The following is a 26,855-nucleotide window of genomic DNA, read 5'->3' on the forward strand; positions in this document are numbered from 1 at the left end:
GACTTTCCTTCAGCTCCCGGTTAGCTCCAACAAAGTTTGTGCCGTTATCAGACCTGATGGTGGAGATTGGGCCTCGTCTACAGATGAACCTCCGGACAGCATTTATACAGGAATCTGTATCCAACATATGTGCCACCTCCAAATGCACAGCACGGCTAGTCAGACGGGTGAAAAGCACTCCATACCTTTTAAGAAGACTTCTGCCTCTTTTAACCTCAATGGGCCCGAAATAGTCAACTCCAACATCTGTGAAAGGGGCTCTATCAGGCACCACTCTTTCCTCAGGCAAGTCCGCCATCTTCTGTTCAAGGAGTTTCCCTCTGTTGCGTCTGCAAACAACACAGTCAGATATAACTTTCCTTGCAGCAGAGTTTGCATTGATGATCCAGTACCTCTGCCGCAGCCTGGACAGCATGTGATTTCTTCCTGCATGTCCCAGTTGATGATGAATATGACGCAGAATCAGTACGGATACATGCAAATCTTTGGACAAAATGACTGGATGTTTGGACTCTGTTGGTAATGCTGATTTATCCAGCCGACCACCTACTCTGAGGATTCCATTATCCATCACCGGATCCAGTCTGTACAGAGGACTCCCTTTTGCAACAATTTTACAACCATTCTTCAATGAGGAAATTTCAGCTTTAAATTTGTGTTCTTGTACATACTGAATGACTGACTGTTCTGCTTTTTCCAGATCTTCAGGAGTCAAGATTTGTCCTTTGAGTGTGGCTTTAAAGCTCTGAATTTTCCTTTTCACTTCCTGCTCTTTTGGCTCCAGCTTGTCCTGGCTGAGATATTTAGAGGCACACAGCTCCTTTCTCTTCTGTCCCAATAACACAAGAGTTCTCTTGACCTTCAGCAACCAGGCAACAGACCTTTTTAGTCTCGTCCAGGATGAAAAGTAACAGAGCAGGCGATCTGTGGCACTTTCAGAATCCACAACAACAGAATTTACAGTCAACTCCCTTTTGACCTCTGGGTCATCTGCAGGAATAACATGAAGATCAGCATCCAATTTAGGCCAAACCTCCTTTGGCCCACAGAGAAACTTCGGCCCATTTATCCATCTCCTGCCTGTCAGGAAATTATCTGCCGTCATTCCTCTTGATGCATCATCTGCTGGATTCTCCTTAGAACAAACATATCTCCACTGATCAGTATCTGATGCTCCTCTGATGAAGGAGACTCTGTTTGCCACGAAAGTTTGAAATCGTCTGGTTTCATTACAGATGTATTTAAGAACAGTTGTGCTGTCGGTCCAGAAAACTGACTTTTCCAGCTTAAGTTGCAACTCCTTCTGAAGCATCTTGTCAACTCGAACTGCAAGAACTGCTGCTGTGAGTTCCAGTCGAGGAATTGTTGTCTGCTTGAGTGGAGCAACTCTGGCCTTTCCCAACAGAAATGAAACCTGAACGCTGTCATCCTTTTCCAGTCTCAAATAGGACACTGTTCCATATCCAACTTGGCTGGCGTCAGAGAAGTGGTGAAGCTGTGCAGTGGCAGGGTCTCCAAAGTCTCTGGGTTTCATACAGCGATCCACATTGAATTCAGCCACCTTCTGAAGATCCTCCAACCACTCAAACCACTTCTTGGAGAGAGAATGGGGGATAGCTTCATCCCACCCCAAGCTTCTCCTACAAAGCTCCTGTAACAACAGCTTGGCTGGAATGGTGAGTGGGGACAAAAAACCTAAGGGGTCATAAAGTGAGCTGACCACTGACAAAATACCTCTTCTTGTCTGTGGCTGTTCTTGCACTGAGGTTCTAAACTTGAATTTGTCAGTTTCAATGCACCACTGTAGCCCCAAAGCTCGATCCATCGGAAGCTGGTCCACATCCAAATCCAGCTCCATCACTTCCTTTGCTCTGCAGTCTTCAGCAATTGACAGCAGCACTGTTCGGCTGTTGCTGATCCATTTGGAAAGATTAAATCCTCCTTTGTGACAAAGCGCAGTCACATCCTTGACCACTTGCACTGCCACCTCCTCTGAGGCCACTGATTTCAAGCAATCATCGACATAAAAATTACACTTTACTGTATTGACCACTTCATGGGGGAAATGTTCGGCATTGTCATCTGCTGTTCTCCTCAATGCATAATTTGCACAGCTTGGTGACGACACAGCTCCAAACAAATGAACTTTCATGCGATGTTCCACTGGAGCCTGTGAAACGTCTCCCCCAGGCCACCAGAGAAAGCGGAGAAAGTTGATGTGCTTTTCAGAAACATGAACTTGGTGATACATTGCTTGGATGTCGGCCATTACTGCAACGGGCTCTTGTCTAAATCGAACAAGGACTCCAACTAGAGAGTTGGTAAAGTCAGGGCCCTGTAAAAGCTGACAGTTCAGTGACGTCCCTTTGTATGCTGCTCCACAGTCAAAAACAACTCGCAGCTTGCCTTTTCTGGGATGATAAACCCCGTGATGAGGGATATACCATACATTTCCATCACTCTGTTTAAGTTGATCAGAAGGCACCACTTCAGCATATCCTTGAGCCACCATGTTGTTTAAAAATGTGATGTACTCTCCTTTAAATTGACCATTCTTGGCAAACTTTCTTTTCAGGCTCTGGAGGCGCTGTTCTGCAACATGACGATTATTTGGCATGAGAGGGTTTTCCTGCCTGAAGGGTAAGTCAATGCAGTAATGGCTTCCAATTAACTTTGTGGTGTTATTCATAACATTCATAAACTTGACATCCTCTCTGGACATTTCAATCTGTTCATCTGATGACCTCTCATTAAAATCATGGTTAAACTGTTTAACCAGCATTTCTTGAAGATGTTCAACAGAGATCCGGTTGGATGTTACAGCAGAGCAGTCACTTTTATTCTTGTTGCTCCCACCACGAAGTGGACCATTAATGACCCAACCGACCCTGGTTCTGACAGCATAAGGTCCTTCATCCTGGCTGTTTATGAGCTCCCAAGGCTCCATCACTTTTGGTGCATCAGTTCCAATGAGCAGATCAACACCTTCCTCAATGTCATGAAGTTGAACAGCCTTGAGATACGACCACTGATCAACGTCCTCTTGTCGTGGAATATTGAGTGATGAGACAGGCATGTTCTTTTGTGTTAAAACATCAGGTAACTCAATAAAGTCATTCATATTCAGACCAGACACTTCCAGACCTGACAACACATGAGCATTTACTATCTTCTTTTGACCCATTGTTCTTAACAGAATACTTGTCCTTTTACCTCTCACATTCAATTTTCTTGCCAAGTTCTCCGTACAAAATGTTCCTGAGCTCCCAGGATCCAAGAAAGCATACGTCTGCACAGTTTTGTTGCTCCTCTGACTCTTGACTTTGACTGCAACAATAGAAAAAATGGAGGCATCTTCCTGACCGGCCCCAATATGGCCACAGGTCTGAAACACTGCAGGTGAAACATTTGAAGAGCTCACAGACTGTTGATCAGAGGGTGTGGCTTTATCCTGACGCTCTATATGAAGGACACTTGGGTGCTTTTGGTGACACACGTTGCAATCCAAACGACTCCTGCAGTATTTGCTAGTGTGGCCTTTTTTCAGGCAACCAAAACAGATTCCTTTTTCTTTAATGAAATTAATCTTGTCCCTGTGTACTGTCATCTTGAACTGTGAGCATTGGTCCATTGAATGATTAACTTGTGAACAGAACAGGCAGTTGAGAGTGGAGGACTTGATCTTGTTTCCTGTATGTTGAGTTATGACTCCATCCTTTACTGTAGTGACGTTAGTAGCAAAGCTGCTTCCCTTTTTCCTTTGTTTGAAGTGACTAACAGTGGAAGCTTTGGAGTTGGTGAGCTGTGGGTCTTGAATGTTGCCAAAAACTGGATCTGAAGCAATTTTGACTTGTCTTTCAATAAAACCAACAAGATCAGCGAACATTGCTCTGTTACCTCTTCGTTCTTGCAGATCACAAGCAACATTTCTCCATCTTTCCCTTAACTTGTAAGGAAGTTTCACAATGATGATCCTCATGTTAGATGGTAAGTCCAGCTCTTTCATGTTCAGCAGTTGCTCTGTTAAGTTTGAACATCCACGTAGAAACAAAGAGAATGATTGCAACCCTTTAATGTCCTCACTTTTTACAGGTGTCCAGGTAAGTATTTTTTCCATGTATGCAGCTGCAATTTTGTGTTCATTTCCAAAGTGCTCCGCAAGAAGACTCTTGGCTCGGTGGTATCCCTGCTCTGAAGGCAAGTGCTGACAACTGTGCACCAGGTCTTTTGGCTGCCCCCTGGTGTACTGTTCAAGAAAGTGCAAACAGTCACTCCAATTGTCTGTTTTCTCCTCCACTCCATTTTCAAAAGCTCTGATGAAAGACCTGTATTGGAGTGGGTCTCCATCAAAAACAGGGATATTCCTAGATGGGAGGTTAGAGCACAGATTTTGTTGGACAAGCAACGCAGCAATGTCATTTTGTCTTTGCATAATGTTCACAATGTCATTTTGATGGTTGTCAGTCAGAGCAGTTTGATGGTGAGCATGTCCCATTTGAGTTCCATTTACAGTTTGCATCACATGAACTGGAGCTTCAACTTTTAATGTCATTTCATCCATTTGTTTTTGTTTAGGCTTAACCACTGGTGGTTGGAGTTCAGGAGCAGACAAACCAAGAGCATGATCTTTTTTTTTTATTTTATCAGGCACAAAGGTGTTGGCATGGGGATTTAATTCACTCGCACCGTGAGAGTTGTTCCTTTCAAAATAAGAGTTCATGCCGTTTGAATGTTTTGAGCCACACTGTGAACGGATTTCCAAGACTTGAAGCTTTGCCTTTGTTGCTGCCAGTTCCGTTTCAAGCTCAAGTTGTTCCTTTTCTCTCCTCAGTTTTTCCTGTTGCGCTTCTATTTGATGTTTCCTTTTTTGCGCAGCGATGCGCTCCACAAGCGCTGCCTTATCGGCCTCAGCTTTGATACGTGCAGATGATATTGATGAACTCCGTGATAGTCGGGAGTGTGATCTTAGCGAACTTGCTTTTATACTTGCAACATTGGAGGCACTATCTTCAGGATGTATTCCATCAGCAACACATTGATTGTCAGGATCGTCTTTATTTGTTTCAACATATGGATGACCCGCCTCAAAGAGCCAGCCTTTTACGTTGTCAGTGAAATCACAAAACATTGTCATTTTTTCCAAGAAGTATTTGCTTTGCCTTTCAACTTCATCTTTAGGCAAAGGTAGACTCATAAAAGATGTATGGGTTTCATTTGCGTCTTGGTAACATTGCATGAACACAGCAAGCTCATTCTTTACTGAATCAACGTTTTGTATTGATGCCATCAACGCACTCATATGTTCCATGCATCTTTTAGCTTGTTTGCATTTTGCACTCCTTTTTTCCTGATACCTTATCACAATGTATTCCATTCCTTTAGAAGACATTTTAACAACTCTTTTTGATGACGGCTCTTCAGCCTCCGTTGCAGCAACATCAGACATTTTTCCGTTTCTTTTAATTGCTTTCTTTCCTTTTTTATTACACCAATGACAGTCCACAAGCGCACATAAGAGCAAGTTGCAAACACACGATGCTTATTGACCAACAGATCCTCTTCATCAAACAAACACACACTGCGGCCGGCTTTTTATGAATAAATGAATGCGCCGTGGCCGTGCGTAAAAGTAAACATGTAGCGATTCAACCATGCACTCATTGAACTCCATGTATTGTGAGATACTGTGTCAAACTCCACTCGTTTGGCCGTTTTCCATTACAGCTTTTTACAGTTATATCACATACCGGTTTCTTTGAGAAGGTTGAACGTCTTGTCGATCTGGGCCAGAAGCAGCATGCGCGCCGTGGCTGAGTCCAAAAGGTGATTAAACAATCTCTGCTTTCCATTCGTCCATAATGCGCACAATGCAACAAGTCCAGTGTTGAAGCTTATTTCCTTTGAGTCCAAGGGCAGGTTTTTTACTTATGTAGCAGCCGATTGTCAAACAGATAAACGTATCAAATCAAACTTCGAATTATACTAATCAAAGGGCCACTGTTGCACCATGGGTTGTGGTGTACGCGGATGGGAAAAACTTAGTGTCCAAACAGATGTCCAGTTTCTGCGAAAAGCGTGGTTTATTTAACCAAACAGCGAGCAAACAAAGAACAAAGAAAATTCCTGTGCCTCTCCCGCTCCGGTAAAAAACCATTTGCCCACCCAGGTGCATGCTGGTCCCTTACCGACAGCCTACCTATATAACTTCAGGTGCCCCCCTACCGTGCCCAAATGAAACAAAACACAAATAATAAACAAGAAACACCTAAAGTAAACAAATAATAAACTAGAATACTAATAGAAATCTAATCATAATGAAATCAAGCAAATTGACTGAGAATAACCAAAAAACTAAATACTCACTAAACAAAATAATAAACTAAACAGCACTAAGTACTACAACTAAATAAATAGCTCCAACAAGTTGAATTAAATCATTTGAAGCTGAGATTTTCGACCTTCTACCGTTAAACAGTGAAACATGGAAAGTGAGAAACTCAAACTCAGGTCAGATCCTTCACCTGCAACTTTACAGAGAAGATCTCATCTGACGTCATTCAATAAGACACCGTGAAATAATATTGTTAAAATTTAGACTGAAAATAAAGATGAAGCCAAATTATCTGCAGTGCCCCCTGGTGGCTGGCTGCAGTATATGTCATAAATCTCCTCCATGAGCCTGATCAGCTGATTATTGAATCACATATTCTTTCTGTGTTGTCGCTGTGAAACGTGACAGACGACATGTCGCTCACCAACCAATCACCGCTTGACGTTTCCATGGATACAATATTCTGGTATCAACCAGATTAAGACAATAATCTGAATAAGACACTGATGTATAAACAGTTTGTTCTGATAAACCTGAATGAGATCATACTCAGAATAATCAACAATCATTGATAAAACATTCATACAAGTCCACTTGTATAAAACGTTCTATGTCTCTGTACATGAGCAGGAACATGCAGATCAGTTATGAACATGTGTGTGAAGAATCCAGAGAGAATGAAAATCATCAAAATGTGAGTTCACATGTTTTTCATGAAGTCATTGAACTGATTAGATCTGATGAGTCCAGACGTTTTCATCTTCTCAGTGAAGCAGAGCCTCAGGCTCCCGGCTCCAAACCAATTATCTGTGTTTCTAAACGTCTTCACCCACAGACTCACACCATTTTACATCAGAGTCATTAGATGAAGCAGGTTATTAAACTATGTTCATGTCAAACTTCACTATTTGACAAATAACATGACTAAATTCACTTTGAATAGAAAAACAACTTCAGCTTCTCATTGTGTGAAAATATTTCTGTTTCTTTTTGAATCTGAAAAAGTTCTTCACCTCGTCATTTTCTTTTCTTCTTTATTTACATCGACTCTTAGAAATCACTGTTGACTTTATACTTCAATGTACTGAGCATCTTATTTACGGCCTGGTCTCATCAATCTGTGTTCAGATAACACAACTTTACACTTTCTGATTCCCTGCAGTGCTCATGGTTTTCACCTGATGCAGGCGCGGCGCGTCCCATTGGGCAAGTCGGGCAGTTGCCCAGGGCCTCGGCCACCAGGGGGCCTCGTCGTATTTATGATTTTTTCTTTATTTTTCAAATAAATCACTCCTCATGTCCTCCTTCATTCAATATGAACCCAATAGCAAGACAGGCTTCATCGTACTTTCTTTTCAACTTGGTTTTTGAACACTGTGTCTTGTTTGTCACTGACCGGCTGCTTAACAGGAACGAGCTCTGATCTCACTCTGTGTCTCTGAGCGAATGTGAGAGGGCGGAGCCCCGGGGCCTGTGTGTGTGTGATGTCTGGGGACACACACGCACACACTCGCCCACACAACACTGTACAGCAGACCTGGGCATTGTACGGCCCCCGGGCCGCATCCGGCCCTTTGGCTGTCTGTGACCGGCCCGCGTGAGGTCAACGGAATATTAGGAATCACATGTAAATAAGTGAACATCATGCAGAGAATACAACAACATTTCGTTTATTTTGAAGGTGCCTTTTTTTAACATTTACCTGACGTACATCCTGAATGCCGCGAGCGGATGGTGTGTTGGCGAACGGAGTTAAGAAGAGATGTGAGTTAGTTGTTAAAGTCCCCAAAAGTGTCAGCCCACGTTAAGAGAAGAAAGATAGAGTTTTTAACGAGACATGGACTGCTAAGTATTTATTTACTGAAGTCAATGGGAAAGCCGTGTGCTTAGTTTGTGGAGAAAAGATCGCTGTTTTTAAGGATTACAATTTGAACCGCCACTACGAGACAAAGCACGGAGAGACTCTTACTGACGGACTGTAACGAGAAGGATCGAGGACATCGGTCATGGAAAACCTGGAAAAGTCATGGAATTGTTAAATGTTTATTTTCCAGTCCTGGAAAAGTGCTTGAAAAAAATCCCAAAAGTTTTGGAGAAGTCATGGAGATTTGTTATATTCATATTTTCATGTCGTTCATTTACGCTGAGTTTTAATTAATTCAAATGCTTTTAAAAGAAATACGCTCAAAATATAAGCAGGCATACTATCTCATACTAATTGAAATGTTTGGTGGGGAAGCAGGTGAGATAATGCACTACGCCAGGGAAGTGTAGATTTAACCATGCTTGGCTACAAATGGAAAAGTACATGCCATATGTTACAACAGACGTCAATCAAACTATTGTCTCACTCATTTGTGTAATTCAAGGTTTACTGTATGCTTTGAAATTCTCATTGTTAGCTTAAATACTAAATTTAGTCTCTTTTGCATGTATACTCTGAGATCTCACAAAATGTTTGGTCATGGAAAGTTGGTTTAAAGATATTGAAAGTCATGGAAAAGTCATGGAAATCCATGGGTTAAAAATGTGTATGAACCCTGTGTATTATACATCAGGAGGTGTTGTGTAAGTCAGTGCTAAAAATGAATCATGTTACTGATGTTGTAACTAAATTAGTTAACTTTATCAGGGCAGGAGCTGAATCACAGACAGTTTGTTGCACTGTTGGAGGAGCATGAGACTGAACATGGGGACATAGGCCCCCACACAGCTGTCAGATGGCTCAGTCTGGACAAAGTGCTTAAAACAGTATGGGACCTGAGAGCAGAGATTCAAGAGTTTTGTGAAAAGAAAGGCAAGGACAGCCCAGAGCTCTCAGATGCAGACTGGATGGAAGATGAGGTAAATAGAGAGTTTAATTCTGCGTGGACAGATTAATTTGCTTTCACTGCCAACGATGCAACGATGCAGGTGTATGACAATTCACCATACATTGTCATACACCTGTATGCTTGATATGTGGCGAGGAATTAGCAAACAATATGAAATGTCATGTTGAAAGACATTTCCAGAGCGAGCACACAGCATCTGCTGAAAAGTACCAAGCTGGAGATGAGCAAAAAAAGCAGAGTTCTGTGTTTCATTTAATTCAAAGTAGGCCTACACATGTATTATGTTCTCCTCTTCATAAGAGTTTGGTGTTTTCCTTTTTTGTAACAGGTTAAAATAGCAGTTAAACAGTTTTTTTATTGTTGTTCTATAATTTAATAAATGCAACAAACTATAGTTTTTATATATATTGTATAACTATATATATAACTTTATAACCTGTGTTATCAAATATTTGTTTGGCTCCAGGCAGATTTAATTTGGGGGAAGAGGGGGCAAAATGGCTCTTTCGATAGTAAAGGTTGACTACCCCTGGGTTAGTATGACACAAACACTAACTCACTCACTCACATGTCTCCCTTTCTCACACACACTCACACAGACAAGTCTCCATTTCACACACACTTATTTAATCACTTTCTCTCTCTCTCTCACACACATACGATTTTTTTTTTGGGGGGGGGGGGGGGGGGCCTCAAAATTGTTCTTTGCCCAGGGCCTCCAATTAGCCAGAACCGCCCCTGACCTGATGTCTTTAGTTTTCAACACAACATGCTAACACGCTGCCGTCAGCAGGATCAGAGTGAAACTGTTTAAAATATAAGAAGCTTGAACTCAGCAGATATTTATTTATAACAGCGACTGCTCACAGCTTCACGTCCCGACCAGTAAATATAATGTCACTTTTAATATTTGAAAGTAAAATTTGCATTAAATTTGCACATTGTTCTGCACATAACTTGGAAATATTTACGACTTTGACTTTTGTGAGTCAAAGGACAGAGCAGCAGCAGATCCAGTGATGATGCTGTGTCACATCCACAGGAACACACAGGGAGGACGGTGGACTGGACACTTTGTGACAACTGATCTCAGAGCAGCTCACCTCCTCTGATTCCTCTGGAGCTCTGTCTCCACTCTGCCTCCCAGCAACAAGGCCCAGTCAGAGCCGCTCTACACACAAGCTGCTGCTGCTTCACCCTCTGGATCCTCAGGACACAGCTCAGCCTCCGTCCACACACACTGTCCTCTTCACACTCACCTTCAGTCCTCCCTCCTCCACCTGTGGAGAGAAGAAGACATCAGTGTCACAGAGACTCACTTCATCAGCTGTGAGTCAGTGATGCAGCTCATCCAGTAGAAAGAGCAGCAGGGACTTCAGTCCTGTTCAGAGGTGGAGCAGCTTCCTCTCTGCTTCATGTTCACGTGTTGGAATGAACACGCTAAGAGCTCAGTGTGTGTCCTCTGCATGTCAAAGTGCAGAGTGGACACCTGAGAGGTGGATTTACTGCTGTTACAGGTGAAGCCATGTTTCACTGTGTGAGCACGTGCACCAAAAAGGGGCGGGGTTTACTTCTTATGACCAATCACAGACATGGACAGTTTGACTGACAGCAGAGCCTCATATTTCACAACCAGGATCAAACTGTTCTATAATAAAAATCAGAGGAGAAAAAACACATGATCCAGAATAAAAGAAACTCAGTCACAGCTGCTAAATGCAGGAAGAACAGCTGGTAACACATCTGGATCGTCTCAATGTGTAAGTTACAGCGCCTCCTGGTGGCATCTGGTAAAAATATATTACGTGACCACGATATAATAACGTGTGAGAACGAGATAAAAAAGAAGTGAGGAGAATTTTGTCATTGGCGACATTGCAGTGTGAAGTATACCACACTAAAAAACTAAATCTGACTTTGAAAGGAGCGAACTGGAAGAGGTTGTCAAAGTTAGAAAAAGACGAGTGTAGACTGAAGACATCTGGTGATTCCGGCCCTGAAGACGATAAATGTCAACTACAAGAACAAGAAAAAAAATCAGACAGAAGCAACTTGATCAGAAGAGGAAATTCTCCTTGTTCCTGATGGTGACTCAGGATTGGACGGAGTGAGACGACCACAGAATTCTCCTCACTGCTCAACTCTTTGTTGTCTGACATTTCAAAATAAAGAGTAAATGAACCTGAATTACTTGTATGTTGATGAAAATTACTTTTTTGTGTCATAAATCCTTTCATATGGTCACAAACCTTTTTTATCAGTAGTGTTTGTAATGGAAAATTCCACTGATCAATGTCTTACTACTGGTTTGACTGGCATTTGTGCACTTAGCGGATGCAACCTCAAATTTCATGCCCTTACTTGGTAATTTCACTTCCTGTTGACCTTTATCTGTAGTCATCCTCGACCTGTGGACATCATTTCAGTGAATGATTTACTTCCTCCAACAATAAAAGAACACATTGCTGCGGGGCTCTCTTAAGATCTCCTCATAAAGATGTGGAAACACATGCGTAGTCGGAAAATTATGGAGGTTTCGATTTATTTACAGCCGGCTTCCCGACATGCACGTGGACATATTAACAAGAATATAAAAACAAATCATTTAAATCAAAAACATAGGAAGAAAAAACACTGATGTTTACAAAAAACATATCTCCGTCATCAGCTGTGAATAGAACCTGTAAGATGGGTTGATTCCTCTTTCTGTAGCAGTGATGCCAGACTGCAGATGTTTCCTGTCTGACTCTCTGTTATGTTTCCCGTTTACTACAATATATAAAAACCTTCCTTTTTAAGTATTCATTGTTTTACCCTGAAGAGTTGTTGCTGGCTGTGTCACCCTCTGCAGAGCTTACAATTAAAACTCAAAGACAAATCCGGTCTGAGAAACTCTTTATTTCACATCAAGATAAATTTCTACTTCATGTTTAACAAGTAACAGCTAGAAATACTTTGTCATCCCTGACATATTTGTACTTTAGGAGTACTTCATATATCTAAAAAAATAATTTGCTTTGCTATGCAGCCCTGTACATAAGAACTAAAGATAAAGATCATGACACTGACGCTTTACATCATGATGGTGAAGTATTAATATAGACATCAATTTGTAATGTTTAAAAAGAAGGTATATGTTTTGTCATTTTCTATGTTTGATTATTGTGTGAAACAAAGTTAATATTCATCCATTGTTGGTAATTGCTTCTTTCGGCTTCAGTTATTGTTTTATAATAACCGGTATGGGGGGTTCAAGTATTAATAAAAGTCACAAAATATACATTGGACTCATGGATCCTTTTTTGACGCATCCTTGACCTATGAATATCATTTCAGTGAATAATTGACTTCCTCCAACAATAAAAGAACACATTGCGGCTGGGCTCTCTTAAGATCTCCTAATAAAGATGTGAAAACACATGCGTAGTCAGAAAATTGTGGAGGTTTCGATTTATTTACAGCCGGCCTCCCAACATGCACGTGGACATATTTATAAGAATTTAAAATCAAATCATTTGAAATCAAAAACAGAGGAAGAAAAAATACTGATTACAAAAAACAACACCAACAAGAGTTCATCCGCTCTGATGTTACCTGCTCTGTCTGACTCAGACTCCTGGCAGGGGCTTGAAGCTGCCCTTTTACAAATTGAGCCCCTCCCACTGAGCTTATTTACCCAATTAAACAATATTATGAGCAAAACAAGTGCATGGAAACAAAAATAACTTGTAAAACTGCTGATAAGTCAGTGTGTGATTTTGTGTGTGTGTTTAGATTTAGATTCTACTTTATTGTCATTGCACAGTACAAGTACTTATACAACGAAATGCAGTTTAGCGTCTAACCAGAAGTGCAAAAAAATGGAGTTAAAGTGCAGAGTATTGTGCGTATATGAAATGTACATAAATGAGTGTGTTTGTGTGTGTGTGCTCCAGTACAGATATCTTTGTGAGGATCAGTTGGTGACATTTTGACCCTCAAGTAAGATAAGGTGACATATTTAACAGATAGGAGAGAACAAGATAAGTTATATGAACCTGTTGTTCCAGTGCATCAAATTCTTTCGGTTTTGATTGTCTAGTATAAACAGCAGAGCTGACACGAGCAGCTACACACTCTCCTGTAACACCATGTCAGGTATGTTGTCATTTACATGATGGAAACTTAGTTTAATGATCTGATTTGAATGTCTGATAATAACAGTGGTTCTGAAACTAGAGAAATGTATTTTTCTTCCAGGTTCTGAGGCACAAGGGATTCAAGGAAGAGAAGGAGAAGTCAGACCATGTCGGCAGTGAACAAGGAAGAAGGAGCGCTTACAGGTACATTCCTATGAATACTTACTTGTATAATTTAGTGATATATCAGTTTATCTATGATTAGAGGACTCTGAAAGATCTGGGGTCTCATTTATAACCGTTGCGTGCGCACAAAGCGGGGCCTGAAAGGTGCGTACGCCACTTCTCACGCAAACGTTGGGATTTATAAAAACAAACTTGACGGGGAAATTTGCTTATTTCCACGCAAACTCTGACTCATGCGTACGAACGTTTTGCAGACGGGAAAGTGGCCACTCAGACGTGAGGTGGTGAACTGAAGCAGATTATTGATCCAATTCATCATTTACATTAAAACCATCTTAGTTTTGCTCGCGCGACATATCTGCTCCATACGAACCTTTTAATTTAAAAATATATAAAACAACTTACAGCAAATTATGTTCGGATTCCATTTAATAGCGGAGTTAGGGAGCCGAGTCATTAATAGGTTTTAATAATATCTTCTAACACTGTGAGTGTCGTCTGTGTGTCGGTTGTGTGTTTTTCACATGCGCTGTGTGTCCGCCTACTGGCGTCTGAGCTGCTGGTTTATTCCCATCATTCCCTTCAAGAACAAGTTGGTTTATGAACCAAACTAAATCTCAGGTATGAAGATGCGCATATTTCGGTGTGTCGACAACAATCAAAGCCCCGTTGGAACTAATGAGTGGATTCCTGAGTTTTTATGTTTTTCTGATGAATTTATGTCACAAACAAATGGTTGCAACACTTTCTGTATGCCTTTTCAAAATAAAAGCATTTCAGCGTTTCTGTTAATGAAATCCATTCCCTTGTTTAAAAAGTTTTTTTATTGTGAAATATTTGCAAGTGCAGAAGAAGCACGGCTTCGTACTGTGTACGAGTATTTATTTGAGTACTAGGGACTTCTTTTTATACAAGGCAATAATCATATATGTGTTCATATTCAAATCAAAGCCTATATGTAAAAACATTGTGCTCCAGTAGCAGCTCCTCTGCAGAACATGATGTAGAACTGAGAAGCTACATACTGTGCATTGTAAATATGAATAGATATTAATTTGAATATTGGGCATTGAATAGAAAAAGTTGCATAACTGCCTCTCTTTGTGTATATTTATTTATTGTACATTCAGCCTTTAACACAAATTGCAAAAAATAATAATAAATATGACCCTAAGTTGGTTTCTTGGAAGATATCAGGGTGGTAGATCTCTGTGATCTTGGATTCGAAAAGTTTGGTGACCACTGCTCTAAATAAATAAATACTGCCTTGACACTGGAGCGAGGGCTCAGCTGATATAGATTCTATTGATCTGTGATCTGTGAACTTTGTGCTGAAATGAGTCCAGTATCACACAGATCCAAACCATCCCAGTACAAACATGAGCATATAATAATAATTCTGTTAAATTGTATAGATTGAAGACACCTCAGCAGTCTCTGAATTTAATAATCCTGCATTTTCAGATGATCAAATTCTTAGAGTGTGTTTTTTTTGACTCCACCTTTGAATTGGATACCACGCACTGTTTTATAAATGAGACCCCTGGGCCTTTTGAATCACATGAATCTCAATAAATAATTAAATAAATATATAAGCAGAGGAAATGATCAGGAGTAAGATTCCACAGCTCGCTGTACATTCCAACAAATGCAAAACAGGAACAGCAACTTACTGTTGTAGAAACATACACAGCTCCAATCAATTACATCACACCCAAGATATTTTGGCCTCAGTTTTTCACAATGGGAGGAAGTGGAAACATGTTGTCTATCTTTTCATAAAGTCCACTGTCCCCACAAAAACAATTTTCAGTACAGGTCGCAGATTAAGGCAGTACAGGTTGACTTCATAACAGGCTCAGTGGGTGCACGTCACACAGAATCTTGTTCTATTCATACAATACAGGACTTCATTAAGAAAATGACGAAAGTCACTGTAATAGTTTGTTATAACCACTGGAGACCGGAATGAAGGTAATGAGATGACTTCTTTATTGCGTGCTTCAGCTCCAAAAATACAGCAGCATCAAGTGCGTTCCCAGACGCCTCACATTGAACACCTTGTGTAACACTCCGCCACTGTTGAGAACCCGGAACAGTGTTAGTGCGCGGCACTATATCCTACAGTCACAGTACGATAGATAGTTCAATAACAAATATTTTTGTAGTTACGTACTGAACTTAATTTGACGGATAAGACTAGCAACAGGTTCAAATGAACACAATTTGAACCTGTTGCCTCAAGTCAGACAATTAATCTTTGAAATGGACAAAGTGATTTGTGATTTCCACCTGAAGTCGGTAACCAAAATCAATTCAATTCTAAAACATCTTGGCCACAAACTAATCCAAAGATCTACTATGTTTTAGTCTGTAGAATAACTATATACAGTTACAATTGTTCTGTGAAACTTACGAGTTAATATGTATATTTCTCCAGATTTTGACGCACAGAGGAATTAAGGGAAGGCTTTGACCATGTCTACAAGAGACACAGAACGTGAAGAGCATGCAGGTAACTCATTCAACTTTTATTTGTGTATGGACACAGAGAGCTTACAAAGCAATATGTTGAGATCTGTATGCTTGTTGCATGAATGGGCACAAAGCTGTAGCTACCAAATTTATACTGAATTCTGTCCTCCAGCTGAGGACGTTAAAAACTTGGGTTAATTCTACTAACTAGACAACGAACAGGATGTTGAACCAGTGTATCAGGACAGGTCTTACGGTGGTAGTAACAATATGTGATTGGACTATAAGCCGCTGGCCCACGTCCACTAACACCAGTCTCTGGCTTGCTCTATCAGATTGAGGAGAACCTCTCTGTCCCTGTTCGCCCTCACAGACAAAAGCTTTCCTTTGAACTGCGTTTGAAATTTCTGATGTCAAGGCATTGGCAGCAGTTCTCTTTGTGTCTGTTGTTGCTGCAAGGCATGTGAGTACCTAGTCAGCCAGGATGAGGATAGCATAGTGGGCAGGATCGTTCAGCCACTGCCGTAGGGTGAGGGAAAGACGTCATAGGTTGCTCAAAGCAGGAAGGTAATCCTGCTAGCTTCCATTCCCCACAGGTCCTTCCAGCTGATCTGTGTTTTCTCTATGATTTCCGGTCTCATCCACTGCCCCTGTCTTGCTTGAGCGACAGCCTTCACACATCTTGCTGCCTCTTCCTGATGCCAGATTTCCAGGACTACCAGTTGTCACCGCTCTGAAGGAGTTGCCTTGTTCCACAGGGGACTACTCTGACCAAGGCCCAAACCTCCTCTTCCCTGTTTAATGTGACCCACAATGTCAGTGTGCTAGAGTGCTGCTCTTACCTGTTGGGTTGCTTCTTTTGGTTTCCATTTCCGTCCCGTTGTCAATGATCCAACAGTCCGTATATATTTGTCTCTGGACTCTGAGAGAGTCTCCAGCCTTGTTTTGGTGAATTTAAACTGCTCTGAGACCTGAGAGAGGCAGCTCAAGGAGGACATGTCCCTTCAGGCTGCTGTTGCTCAGACATCTTAGGATTCCTAAATGTAACAATGAATAGTTTTAGTTTCATGTGAATGAAATCTTTGCTCCCAAATGTTATTCACAAGAAAGATTTACAGTATGTTACACTGCAAAATAACATATACCCAAACAATCAAACAAACATATACAACCCAATAGTTGGTGCCAGTCATGAATTTCTAAAATGTATGTTCTCTTTCTCTTTGACAGCCCTGTTGAACTTTCTCGTCAAACTTGGACTGAAGGACTTTTATCCCAACAAGCTCAATCAACGTTCTCTCTTTGAGATCAACAAAAACAGTATTGAGGAAACATCAGTTTTATCACTGAAGGAAATACCACAGTGTTTCCTCAGAAAACTGTTCAAAATAAACGCAGAATGCAGGAGCTCAATACAATCATCAATCAGGCCAGAGGAAAACATTGAGGAAGACAATGATCTCTCTGATGAAGACCTTTACAGCGCTGATGACTCTAGAGATGATGAGGTTAACCCCCTCGACCTCATAGTCGCTCTCTTCCATTGTGCTGACAGCATCCTGCAACAGGAAATGGCCCTCAAGATGTCAATGTGCCAGTTTTCTCTTCCAATGCTGTTGCCCCGCGGCCACAAGAGTCAGTGTACCCTGATGCTGTGGGCTCTGAGAGACATCGTCAAAGAATGGTGTCCACATGATATGTCTGAATCAAGAGGGTTTGTTGAAGAGAACATTGTCCAAGCAAATATACCATTCTTCTCCTTTGTGAGGCTGAAGAACAGCAGTTTATCCAAGTCCCAGGTTTTGAATCATGCCCTCAGCAGTGGACAACAGAACTGCAACCTCTTCATACACAGAGATGTGAAAGGGGGGGCAGTCAAAAGAGAAATTGCAGATGGGCTTGTTGAGGTTTGCTGGTACCTTCCCTGCGGTAAGGAAAGTTTAGATGTTTTTCCAGGGCCAGTAGCCTTCGCAGATTTGCGAGGGGACATTAGTGAATCACTCACACAATTCAACTTTCTCTTTCAAGTATCAACAGCTACCTTTGTGTTTCTGGACAGCGTTGAAGAAAGTGAGCACAAGATTCTATCTTCTCTTCAAGATGTGAAATCCAAACTCTTCTTAGTCGTCAATCGAAAGGGAGATAATGCCAGAGAGGAGATGAGGTCTGTGAAGAGATTGGTGGATGAATTAGGTTTACCAAAGAACAGAGTGAAGGTCAAAAACCAGAATTCAAACGTGGCAGAGTTCTCAGAGAAACTTTGTGAGGTCATCAAGGCATCCCTGTTAGATGTGAAAGACACCATGAGCATTGTAGATATGTTTGAAAAAGCTGTTGAACTTGGTCTGTCTGTGGACGAAAGCAAAACTGACGCACAGAGAAAAGCAGCTGAGGAGATCATGGGCGGCATTGGAGTGCGAAGTATACCAGACTATAAAAAACTAAATCTGAGTTTGCAAGGAGCGAACTGGAAGAGGTTGTCAAAGATAGAAAAGGAAGAGTGTAGAGTGAAGACATCTGGTGATTCTGGCCCTGAAGACTTTAAATGTCAACTACAGGAAGAAAAAAGACAAATCAGAAAGAAGCAACAAAATTCTAAAGCCTCCAAAGGAATGAAGAGTTTCATCAAGTGCTTATCTACAAGTGACAAAGAAAAAAGAGATGTTTTCCTGAAGTGGATGAAACTGAAGTTTAATACACATTCACGAGAGAAACTCTCTGAGTTACGTCACAAATTCAAAGAGCAATGCAAGAAGAAAGACGTCAAACTCATAGCAGAGTTAGACCAGGCTTTATTCGACAGCTCTTTAGGAACAGAGCATTACATGAGAGAGATGGGACTGATCTACGAGTTCTCAACCAGCAGCTCAACAACAGCTGAAATATCCCAGCTCCCTGGTTTAGCAGCTGACATGCTGTTGGATGGATATCCTTTAGAGCTTTTGGACGGAGATGCCTCCAACGTCCCAGAGAGATGGGTGACAGACGTCCTGATGGAGCTTCACAAGAAGGTTGGACAGAGGAGCAGACTGTTGGTACTGACTGTGTTGGGTGTTCAGAGCACCGGTAAGTCAACGCTCCTCAACACCATGTTTGGTGTGCAGTTTCCTGTCAGCAGCGGCAGATGCACAAGAGGAGCTTTCATGCTCTTCCTCAAAGTTGGAGAGGATTTGAAAAGCGAGTTAAACTGTGATTTTATTGTCCTCATTGACACAGAGGGTCTTAAGGCTCCTGATCTGGCACAACTAGAGGACAGTTACGAGCACGACAACCAGCTAGCAACCTTTGTCATTGGTTTGAGTGATGTCACCATCATCAACATCGCAATGGAAAACTCAGCAGAAATGAAAGATGTCCTGCAAATTGCAGTGCACGCATTCTTGAGGATGAAAGAAATTGGAAAAAAGCCGGTTTGTCATTTTGTTCACCAGAATGTTTCATCAGTTTCAGCTCATGCCAAGAACATGACAGAAAGAAAACATCTCCTGGACCAACTCAATGAAATGACTCAAATCGCAGCTGAAATGGAAAAGAAACCTTCTATCAAAGAGTTCACGGATGTGCTGGACTATGACATGGACAAGAACAACTGGAACATCCCAGGACTCTGGCATGGAACTCCACCAATGGCTCCAGTGAACACAGGTTACAGTAAAGCTGTAGCAGATTTCAAGAAAAACCTTTTGCAAACAGTGAAGAAGGACCCGTGCAATGAAGTGTCGCAGATCCCAGAGTTTCTGGAATGGATGAAGAGTCTCTGGAAGGCAGTGAAATATGAGAACTTCATCTTTAGTTTCAGAAACACTCTTGTGGCTCATGCCTATGACAACTTGTGCAAAGAGTTCAGTCAGTGGGAATGGGAGTTCAGAAAAGAGATTCTGACCTGGCAAACACAAGCAGAGGTAGAAATCTTGAATGCTGATAATGAATCTGAGGTAGAAACTTGGAACAGATTAGTTAGAGAAAAAAAATCTGAGGTGTTAGTCAAAATAACAGACCAACAAACAACAATGAAGAAACAAATCTACGACTACTACAAGATGACAGACAAACGAGTTAATCTGATAGAGAAATACAAAGTGGACTTTTTAAACAGTGTCAAAGGCCTTGGAGATGAAATCGAACGTTCTGTGTGTGTAAAACTGGATTGCACCCTTCAACTAAAACTAAGTTTAAAAAAGGTTCAGGACATTCAGAGAGGATACAGAGGTGTGATTGAACAGAAGGTCATGAAGCTTCTGGGTGACTGTAACGCGTCAACTCTGACTGATAAACAGCTGACACAAGAGTTTGAAAAGATGTGGGCTGAAGCCACTGTCAACGTGTCCGGCCTGAGAGAGCGAGACATTGCAGCATGCGTCCTGAAGCAGCTGAGAAAAAACTTCTGTAATAGAAACGTCAATGAAGCTTTGCAGAAAGTAACAGACCTAAAGGAAATGGGGACAGATCCATTTAAAACTACACATAAGCATTCAGACAGTGTTTGGCAGAAGTTAAAACATCTGTGGAACAAAGATTTGCAGAGCGTCACGGACAGAATCATTGACTCTTGTACAAGGTTTGTACGTGATAAAGTAAAGACCGATGGAGATTACCAGGATTCTCTCACAAAGGATCTTCTAGAACAAATTGATGAATCCCTTAAAAAAGGTTACAACCATCACAAAACAAATATAAAGTTTGAGATTGACCTGAAACTTCACATCTGTGGCATCGCTTCAAGGGAATTTGTCAAAATGCACAAAAGATTCTTGTCAGATAATAATCCTCACACTCAGCTGGAAAAGTACAAGACTCAGTACCTGTCAGACTTTCTTGATTTATACAACAAGGAAGATGGCTGCCAACGCAAAGCCAAAGATTTTGTCCAGTCTTGTATCAAACCTGCTGTGAATCAGTTCATCTGTGGATCTCTGGGAGTAAACATTTTGGATGACATTCTGACAAGTTCCCATTCAGCAGAGTATAGTTCTCGCACAATCTTCCAGTACAACATTCAGAAAGAGTTGCTGCAACAGGAAGACTTCAAGAGTTTTGTCAGTTGCATTGATAACTATGAAATATTTGTTAAGGATTGGATATTTCAGCAAATCCTGACAAAGATGTCAGAGGACAAGACTTTGTGCAAACTGAAGAACAACAATCTACAAGTCATCGACAAAAAAATATCAGAAGCGATAGATCGGGCAGCAATAGGAGAGGATGGTGCTCCGCTGCCAGATAACAAGGAAAGCATCACAAAGCTAATCAGCAACATGCGCGAACATTTGATCAAAGACATCTCACCTTCAGTGGAGGCTGAAAAAACCACCTTGTTTCAAATCCAAAGCTCATGTCATTCATTCATCAAGTGTCTCAAGAGCTCAATGAAGGAGTTGAAGGAGCAACTGGAAAAGGAGTTCTCAAAGTCTGATGACATCACTGAGACTCTGAACAAGCTTCCAATCAAACCACAGGATGAGCTTTTCAAGCGACTGATTGGTTGTGGACAACTGTGTCCATTTTGTAAGGCTCCCTGTGAGGCCGGTGGCAAAGAACACAAGCGGCATCATGCAGCCATTCATCGGCCACAAGGTCTTGGCAGAGTCATGTGTGAGTCAAGTGAGAAGCTGGTTGTTTCACTGTGTACAACTGAAGTTCACAGTGATGGTGTATTCAAAAGCCCAGCCACCAAATGGGAGGTGTGTCCTTACAAGGACTACAACAAGTACTATCCAGACTGGATCATTCCTCCAGACTCCACCATAGAGGCATCTGACTACTGGAAGTACGTCCTGGTGAAATACAATGACAGATTTGCTGAAGAATATGAAGCCAAACCAGCTGATGTCCCAGAGGCCTGGAGGAGACTCACAAAGGAACAAGCTCTGAAGGGTTTGAGAGACGCCTTCAACATGAAGTGAACAAAGTACAACTGAACACATCAGGTAATTCAGTCCAATTCAGTGTTAATTTCGTTGACGAAGACTATGACGAAATATATTCGTTAACGACCTTTTTTCCATGACGAAGACGAGACGAAGACGTAACGAAAACGAATCTTTGAAAATAAAAACTATGACGAAATCTATTTTAATTTTCGTTGACGAGACGAGACGAAAATGTTGGTGGTTGACTAAGTCACAATAATTTTTAAAACATCATCGTATCAGGCCGTCATGAAGTATCAGGAGCGGGCGAGTGAGTGTGTCTTTGTGTGTCTGTGTATGTGTGTGTGTGTGTGCGCCCCAGATAGCGCTCAGGTCCGTAGCTCCGCCCCCCATCTCGCGCACTCGCTCAGAGAGACACAGTGAAAGCAGAGCGCGTTCTCGTGGAGCAGCCTCTCAGTGACCGACTGCTTCTTAACTATGGAAACAGTGAAAACCAGAGTTTCTCCAGCTATATGTTTTTATAGAAAAGGAGTTTAATGTGGCTATTAAATGTTACTAAAACTAGACTAAAATGGAATTTGTTTTTCGTCGACTAAAACTAGACTAAAACTAAGAAGGATAAAAATGACTAAATGTGACTAAAACTAATATGCGTTTTCGTCAAAAGACTAAGACTAAGACTAAATCAAAAATAGCTGCCAAAATTAACACTGGTCCAATTTAATATGCAGCAATACATTCACTTTGATGAAATATTAACCTTACTCATCTATTTTTTGACAGACTCTTGAAAATGTCCAGACTTTGTTTATAGATTTGTTTTCTTCCAGTTTCACATCTTACATTAGAAACGTCATCAACACGCCCACTCACTCTCTGTGAATGTTCTTGACATGTTCCTGCTGTGTTCTCACATTCTCTACGTTCTCACTTACAGCCTCTCCAGAAAGTCTCAGGAACATGTCTGGAGCTCCGTGCAGGTCTGAAAGCAAATTCAGAGAACCACAAGTCTTCAGTCTCATTCAGCTTCAGGAAAAAAAAAAATTTTGGGGGGGAATCTGTGCAAGAGATTATGGTTTGTTTTACTCTTGTGTATCTTTTTGGTTAATGTGACTTAAAAACCAATTAGTTTCAGTGAAAATGAAGAAAGAAAAACAGAGTTAGTTTGGACCTCTGTGCATTTTATTTTCGACTCTTCGATGACACATTTTTTGTTAGTTTTTTTACGGTGTCAATAGTCGATCTCGAGCGATAAAAGACATAAACCAGAAATGTAAATTTTTTATTTTTGATCTTTTATCCTTTTTGTTGCCGTATGATTGTTTACATGACGAATTATCTTTTATATTACTTCACGTAGTTCAAGGCAGAGAAACAGATATGGATGATGAAGTTATGAATGTATTATCTCTATGTATGTACTGACTATAAAGAAAACAATGGTGATGTACAATATACTAAGACCATGTGATGAAATATTCAGTAATAAACTAATATTATATTGTTATTCACATATTGTTAAGGATTAACTTTTTATTCATATTCTTCTGATTAAAATGTATTGTTCCATTATTTACATGCTCCGTTCTAAATGACAAGTGCAGTACAAAGGATGAAGATGATGATGAGTAGAGATGTTATGTAAAAGCACCATATGAAATAACATAATAATATTATAAACAATGTTTTCAAATAAAGAAAATAGCTATAAACAATATTTTTATCATAAATTATCAAATGATACCATGAGAACCATTTTAGTTAGTTTTCTGCATTCAGTCCTTATCCACTGTTGCTGCAACATGGTGGGACACACAGGAAACTGCAGCAACACATCACTCACCTGCCACTTTGGTAAAACAGCCACAAGGGGGCACCCAAAGCACATCCAATCAGCACAGGCCAAAGGGAAACCAGCTGCACACACACACACACACACACACACACACACACACACACACACACACACACACACACACACACACACACACACACACACACACACACACACACACACACACACACACACACACACACACACACACACACACACACACACACACACACACACACACACACACACACACACACACACACACACACACACACACCTACCTACCTTGCCTGGAGTGTGACAATGTGTGTTCTTAATTCTGTATTTGTACGTGTGATCTCCTTTAGTTTCTTTATCTTATCGAGGGATCCCAGGTAACTGTAACTGGCTGGTTCCAACCATTTCTGACTCTGTCGTGTTGATGATGAAGAGCAGGAGGCTTGTTGCTCAGTTTATTATCTGATGGGAGCAGAATATGTACTGTATATATGTGTTGTATATATGTATTGTGTATATGTACTGTATATATGTACTGTATATATGTATTGTGTATATGTACTGTGTAGCCAAGGATACACACAAGTCAAGTAGAATCATAAAAAATCTACCTGGAGAGTGACTTGTTGTATTTATTATATTAAATCATATTGTTTTAGGGTTAGGGTTAGTTTCACTTTTATAGTTTTTGTTCAGAGTGAAGTTAGAAAACGTTGTGTTCATCCTACCTGGTTTATCTGAACTGAAGATTTAATATTCAATGTTTTTCATCAATTTAAAAATAATTTTCTTTATTCTGAGTGTCTGTGTGTAATTTGGTGCATCTTCATAGAGCTGTTGGGCCGAGGCAAAAACTTGGAGTTTTTCCAGTTTGGGGCGAATGTCATGAGGGGAAGTAAAAACAAAGATGTAAGAAATGAAGGAAAGAAAAATATGATTTCTGTGACTTCTGTGAAAGGTAAAACCTAAATGTGCAATGTGGATTCCGTAAGAAATATAAAAGGAGATGATCATAACTTCCTCTCTGGACGATGACAGCACAAAACTCAAAATCCTACTGAGATTAAATGCATTTAATTACCTCCCACAACTGAGCTGCATCACTTGTCAGGCGGTGGATCCAGAAGAGCTGCATTCCTCAGCTTCACTCCTCCCCCTGGCTGCAGTGTGTCAGTAGGTGGAGGGTTCAAATCCCAGCCGCCCTCCACACTGAGCTCCTGACGCTGAGGAAGATCATCAATGAAACTGAGAGAAGCTCGAATCCACAGGTGAGTGTTCCATCTCCTCTTTAACTTTCCTGTCACACGTTTGGAAGGAACAGAGTTGAACAGAAGGAAATGTTTTCACTGCTGATTTCTGTTTCTCAGATAAACAACAGTTGATTTGTGTGTGGACATATTTCATTTGATGAATGAGGCGTGAGTCAGATCACATGTACAATGGACACAAGAGCAGGTACACCCCTGAGTTACTGTATATTTATCTTTACTCAGTAAAGATAAATACCGGTTACATACTAAATGTAACCGGTCTCTTCTTGGTGTGATGAGCTCTGCGTTGTGTCTTATCGTGGATGACCGGAGCTTGTTCTATTTTTACAGGACTTTTATTTCTCTGTTCAGTCGCCAGGCACTAAACTTGACCTCGCCTCCGGTGATTGGACAAACGTGTTTGTTGATCCAGGATTGGAGAAGGAATAATTAGACACTTATACATGAAGTTCTGGAAATTGAACATTTATTGTAAAATAAAGAAATACTTACAGAGAGTCTCTGGGGTTCTGCCGGACACGTCACCAGGTTCACTGGATCATGTCGAGAAGAAGTGCACACTCATCCCACACTCAACTGACCAGGTGTCCCACTACTGTGGCCTTGGCAAATAGGGAGCCTGCTACAGCGGAGAGAGACAGCAGAATAGACACAGAGGAGGATTTCATATCTTTTTCTCACCACGTTTCATGAAGCTCCTCTTTGTATTAGTTCTGGCACGTCCTCTCTCTTTCCTGAGCACCCGTGCTTGTTGTGTAAACTTTGCAGAGCCTACCATTACAAAGACTCAATGGCAACTACGATCTGAGAATTTAATTATCTCAAACCTCAAGATGAATTTCCATCCCACACTCTTCTCCGAATTGTATTTTGCAGTCAGATTGACACCTGCTCACGAGCCTGGTTACCAGTCAGTGCTTTGGGCCTGACCCTGCTTCTGAGTCAAAAAGATTAGTTACACAGGTTACAGTGACAGTTTATACTTTGTATTGGGCATTATTGATTATATAGACTATACAGCTAATATTTATTCACAGGATATAGGTAAAATATAGTCACAAGATACAGAGAAACATAGATTTCAGCAAAAGAACAGAAAATATAATTTGTCATTTGGTCAAATGCCGCTCTCAGTCAGCTCCAGAACATTCTGAATACAATCAAAAAATTTGTCTGATAAAAACAAAAAGACCTATATAAGAAATAATAACTGCCAAAATACTCAAAGTATTCATAAAAATAGATAAAAAGCTGTAGTTTACAACTACATTTTGAATGTCTCACATTCAATCAAACACATCATGAAGATAATCAAATCTTCTATTTACAAAATCAACATGAGTCCTATCCAACAAAACATACCTGTTCAGAGGTTCATCAAAGAACAGAAAACATCATTCGTCATTTGGTCACATGCCTAACATAAAAAAATATATGGTTCAACAGGCATTCTTCAGGACACAAAATGGCGAAGCACATGCAAAAAATAACACCTTTGCTAGCTTGGTGGAACACTCTGAACTAACTCACAAATGAAAATAAACCATAAAAAAATGAAGCAGCTCGACTGCTATAATCTTACAATACACATTAAACATTCTAAACAACTTACAGATAACTTAAACTACGAACTTTACACATTAGTGTCGCGCTGTACAACATACACACCTCTCAGTCAGCTCCAGAACATTCTGACGAGAGCCGGTAAAATAAATACAATGCCCACCGGCGACCTATAGAGGGCGCCAAACACATATCAAACACTTAATACAAAAACAATGATAAACAAAAGCAGAGAGATTTTTGGTGGAATGCAACATAACTTTTAACACCTGCTACATAAACCATACATGTCAAATTACATCACCCTTATCAAACATGTCAAGTCTGGGGGCAAATTGGATAATAATCATTTAAGTTACAACAACTTACCAGTTCC

General features: G+C 40.8%; 4 protein-coding genes and 1 long non-coding RNA gene across 14 annotated transcripts in view; 3 read left to right on the forward strand and 2 right to left on the reverse strand.

Moving 5' to 3' along the window:
• The window catches only part of LOC128445039 (up-regulator of cell proliferation), an 83,201-nt gene extending 59,813 nt beyond the window's left edge, over window positions 1–23,388 (forward strand). The window contains exons 1-4 of one of the 2 annotated variants that reach the window (XM_053427793.1): window positions 13,345–13,487; window positions 15,910–15,984; window positions 17,175–21,871; window positions 22,752–23,388. In XM_053427793.1, coding sequence (XP_053283768.1) covers window positions 15,948–15,984; window positions 17,175–21,847 — 4,710 coding nt within the window. In that variant the 5' untranslated portion in view covers window positions 13,345–13,487; window positions 15,910–15,947 and the 3' untranslated portion in view covers window positions 21,848–21,871; window positions 22,752–23,388. Of the gene's footprint in view, window positions 1–13,344; window positions 13,488–15,909; window positions 15,985–17,174; window positions 21,872–22,751 lie in introns of those variants that run through there. The other variant, XM_053427804.1, reaches the window with a different exon arrangement.
• LOC128445051 (up-regulator of cell proliferation-like) overlaps window positions 1–26,855 on the forward strand; it is a 141,415-nt gene that overhangs the window by 29,300 nt on the left and 85,260 nt on the right. The gene's annotated exons all lie outside the window — the stretch shown is intronic.
• LOC128445106 (NACHT, LRR and PYD domains-containing protein 12) overlaps window positions 7,349–26,855 on the reverse strand; it is a 37,977-nt gene continuing 18,470 nt past the window's right edge. For all 9 annotated transcript variants that reach the window (XM_053427932.1, XM_053427925.1, XM_053427915.1 and 6 more), the window contains 2 exons: window positions 9,909–10,445; window positions 7,349–7,509 (listed from right to left, as the gene is read on the reverse strand). In XM_053427932.1, coding sequence (XP_053283907.1) covers window positions 10,427–10,445 — 19 coding nt within the window. In that variant the 3' untranslated portion in view covers window positions 7,349–7,509; window positions 9,909–10,426. The remainder of the gene's footprint in view (window positions 7,510–9,908; window positions 10,446–26,855) is intronic.
• Window positions 13,017–26,629, reverse strand: LOC128445604 (uncharacterized). The gene is made up of 5 exons (XR_008339477.1): window positions 26,585–26,629; window positions 25,409–26,333; window positions 22,688–24,942; window positions 16,787–16,981; window positions 13,017–15,548 (listed from the first exon to the last, which is right to left on the reverse strand). It is a non-coding gene; the product is annotated as an uncharacterized LOC128445604 (long non-coding RNA).
• LOC128445441 (ras association domain-containing protein 7) overlaps window positions 24,816–26,855 on the forward strand; it is a 96,047-nt gene continuing 94,007 nt past the window's right edge. The window contains exon 1 of the mRNA XM_053428114.1: window positions 24,816–24,913. The gene's annotated coding sequence lies outside the window, so the exon portion shown is untranslated. The remainder of the gene's footprint in view (window positions 24,914–26,855) is intronic.

The sequence above is a fragment of the Pleuronectes platessa genome, chromosome 1 (assembly GCF_947347685.1).
Source record: "Pleuronectes platessa chromosome 1, fPlePla1.1, whole genome shotgun sequence".
Taxonomy (NCBI): Eukaryota; Metazoa; Chordata; class Actinopteri; order Pleuronectiformes; family Pleuronectidae; genus Pleuronectes; species Pleuronectes platessa.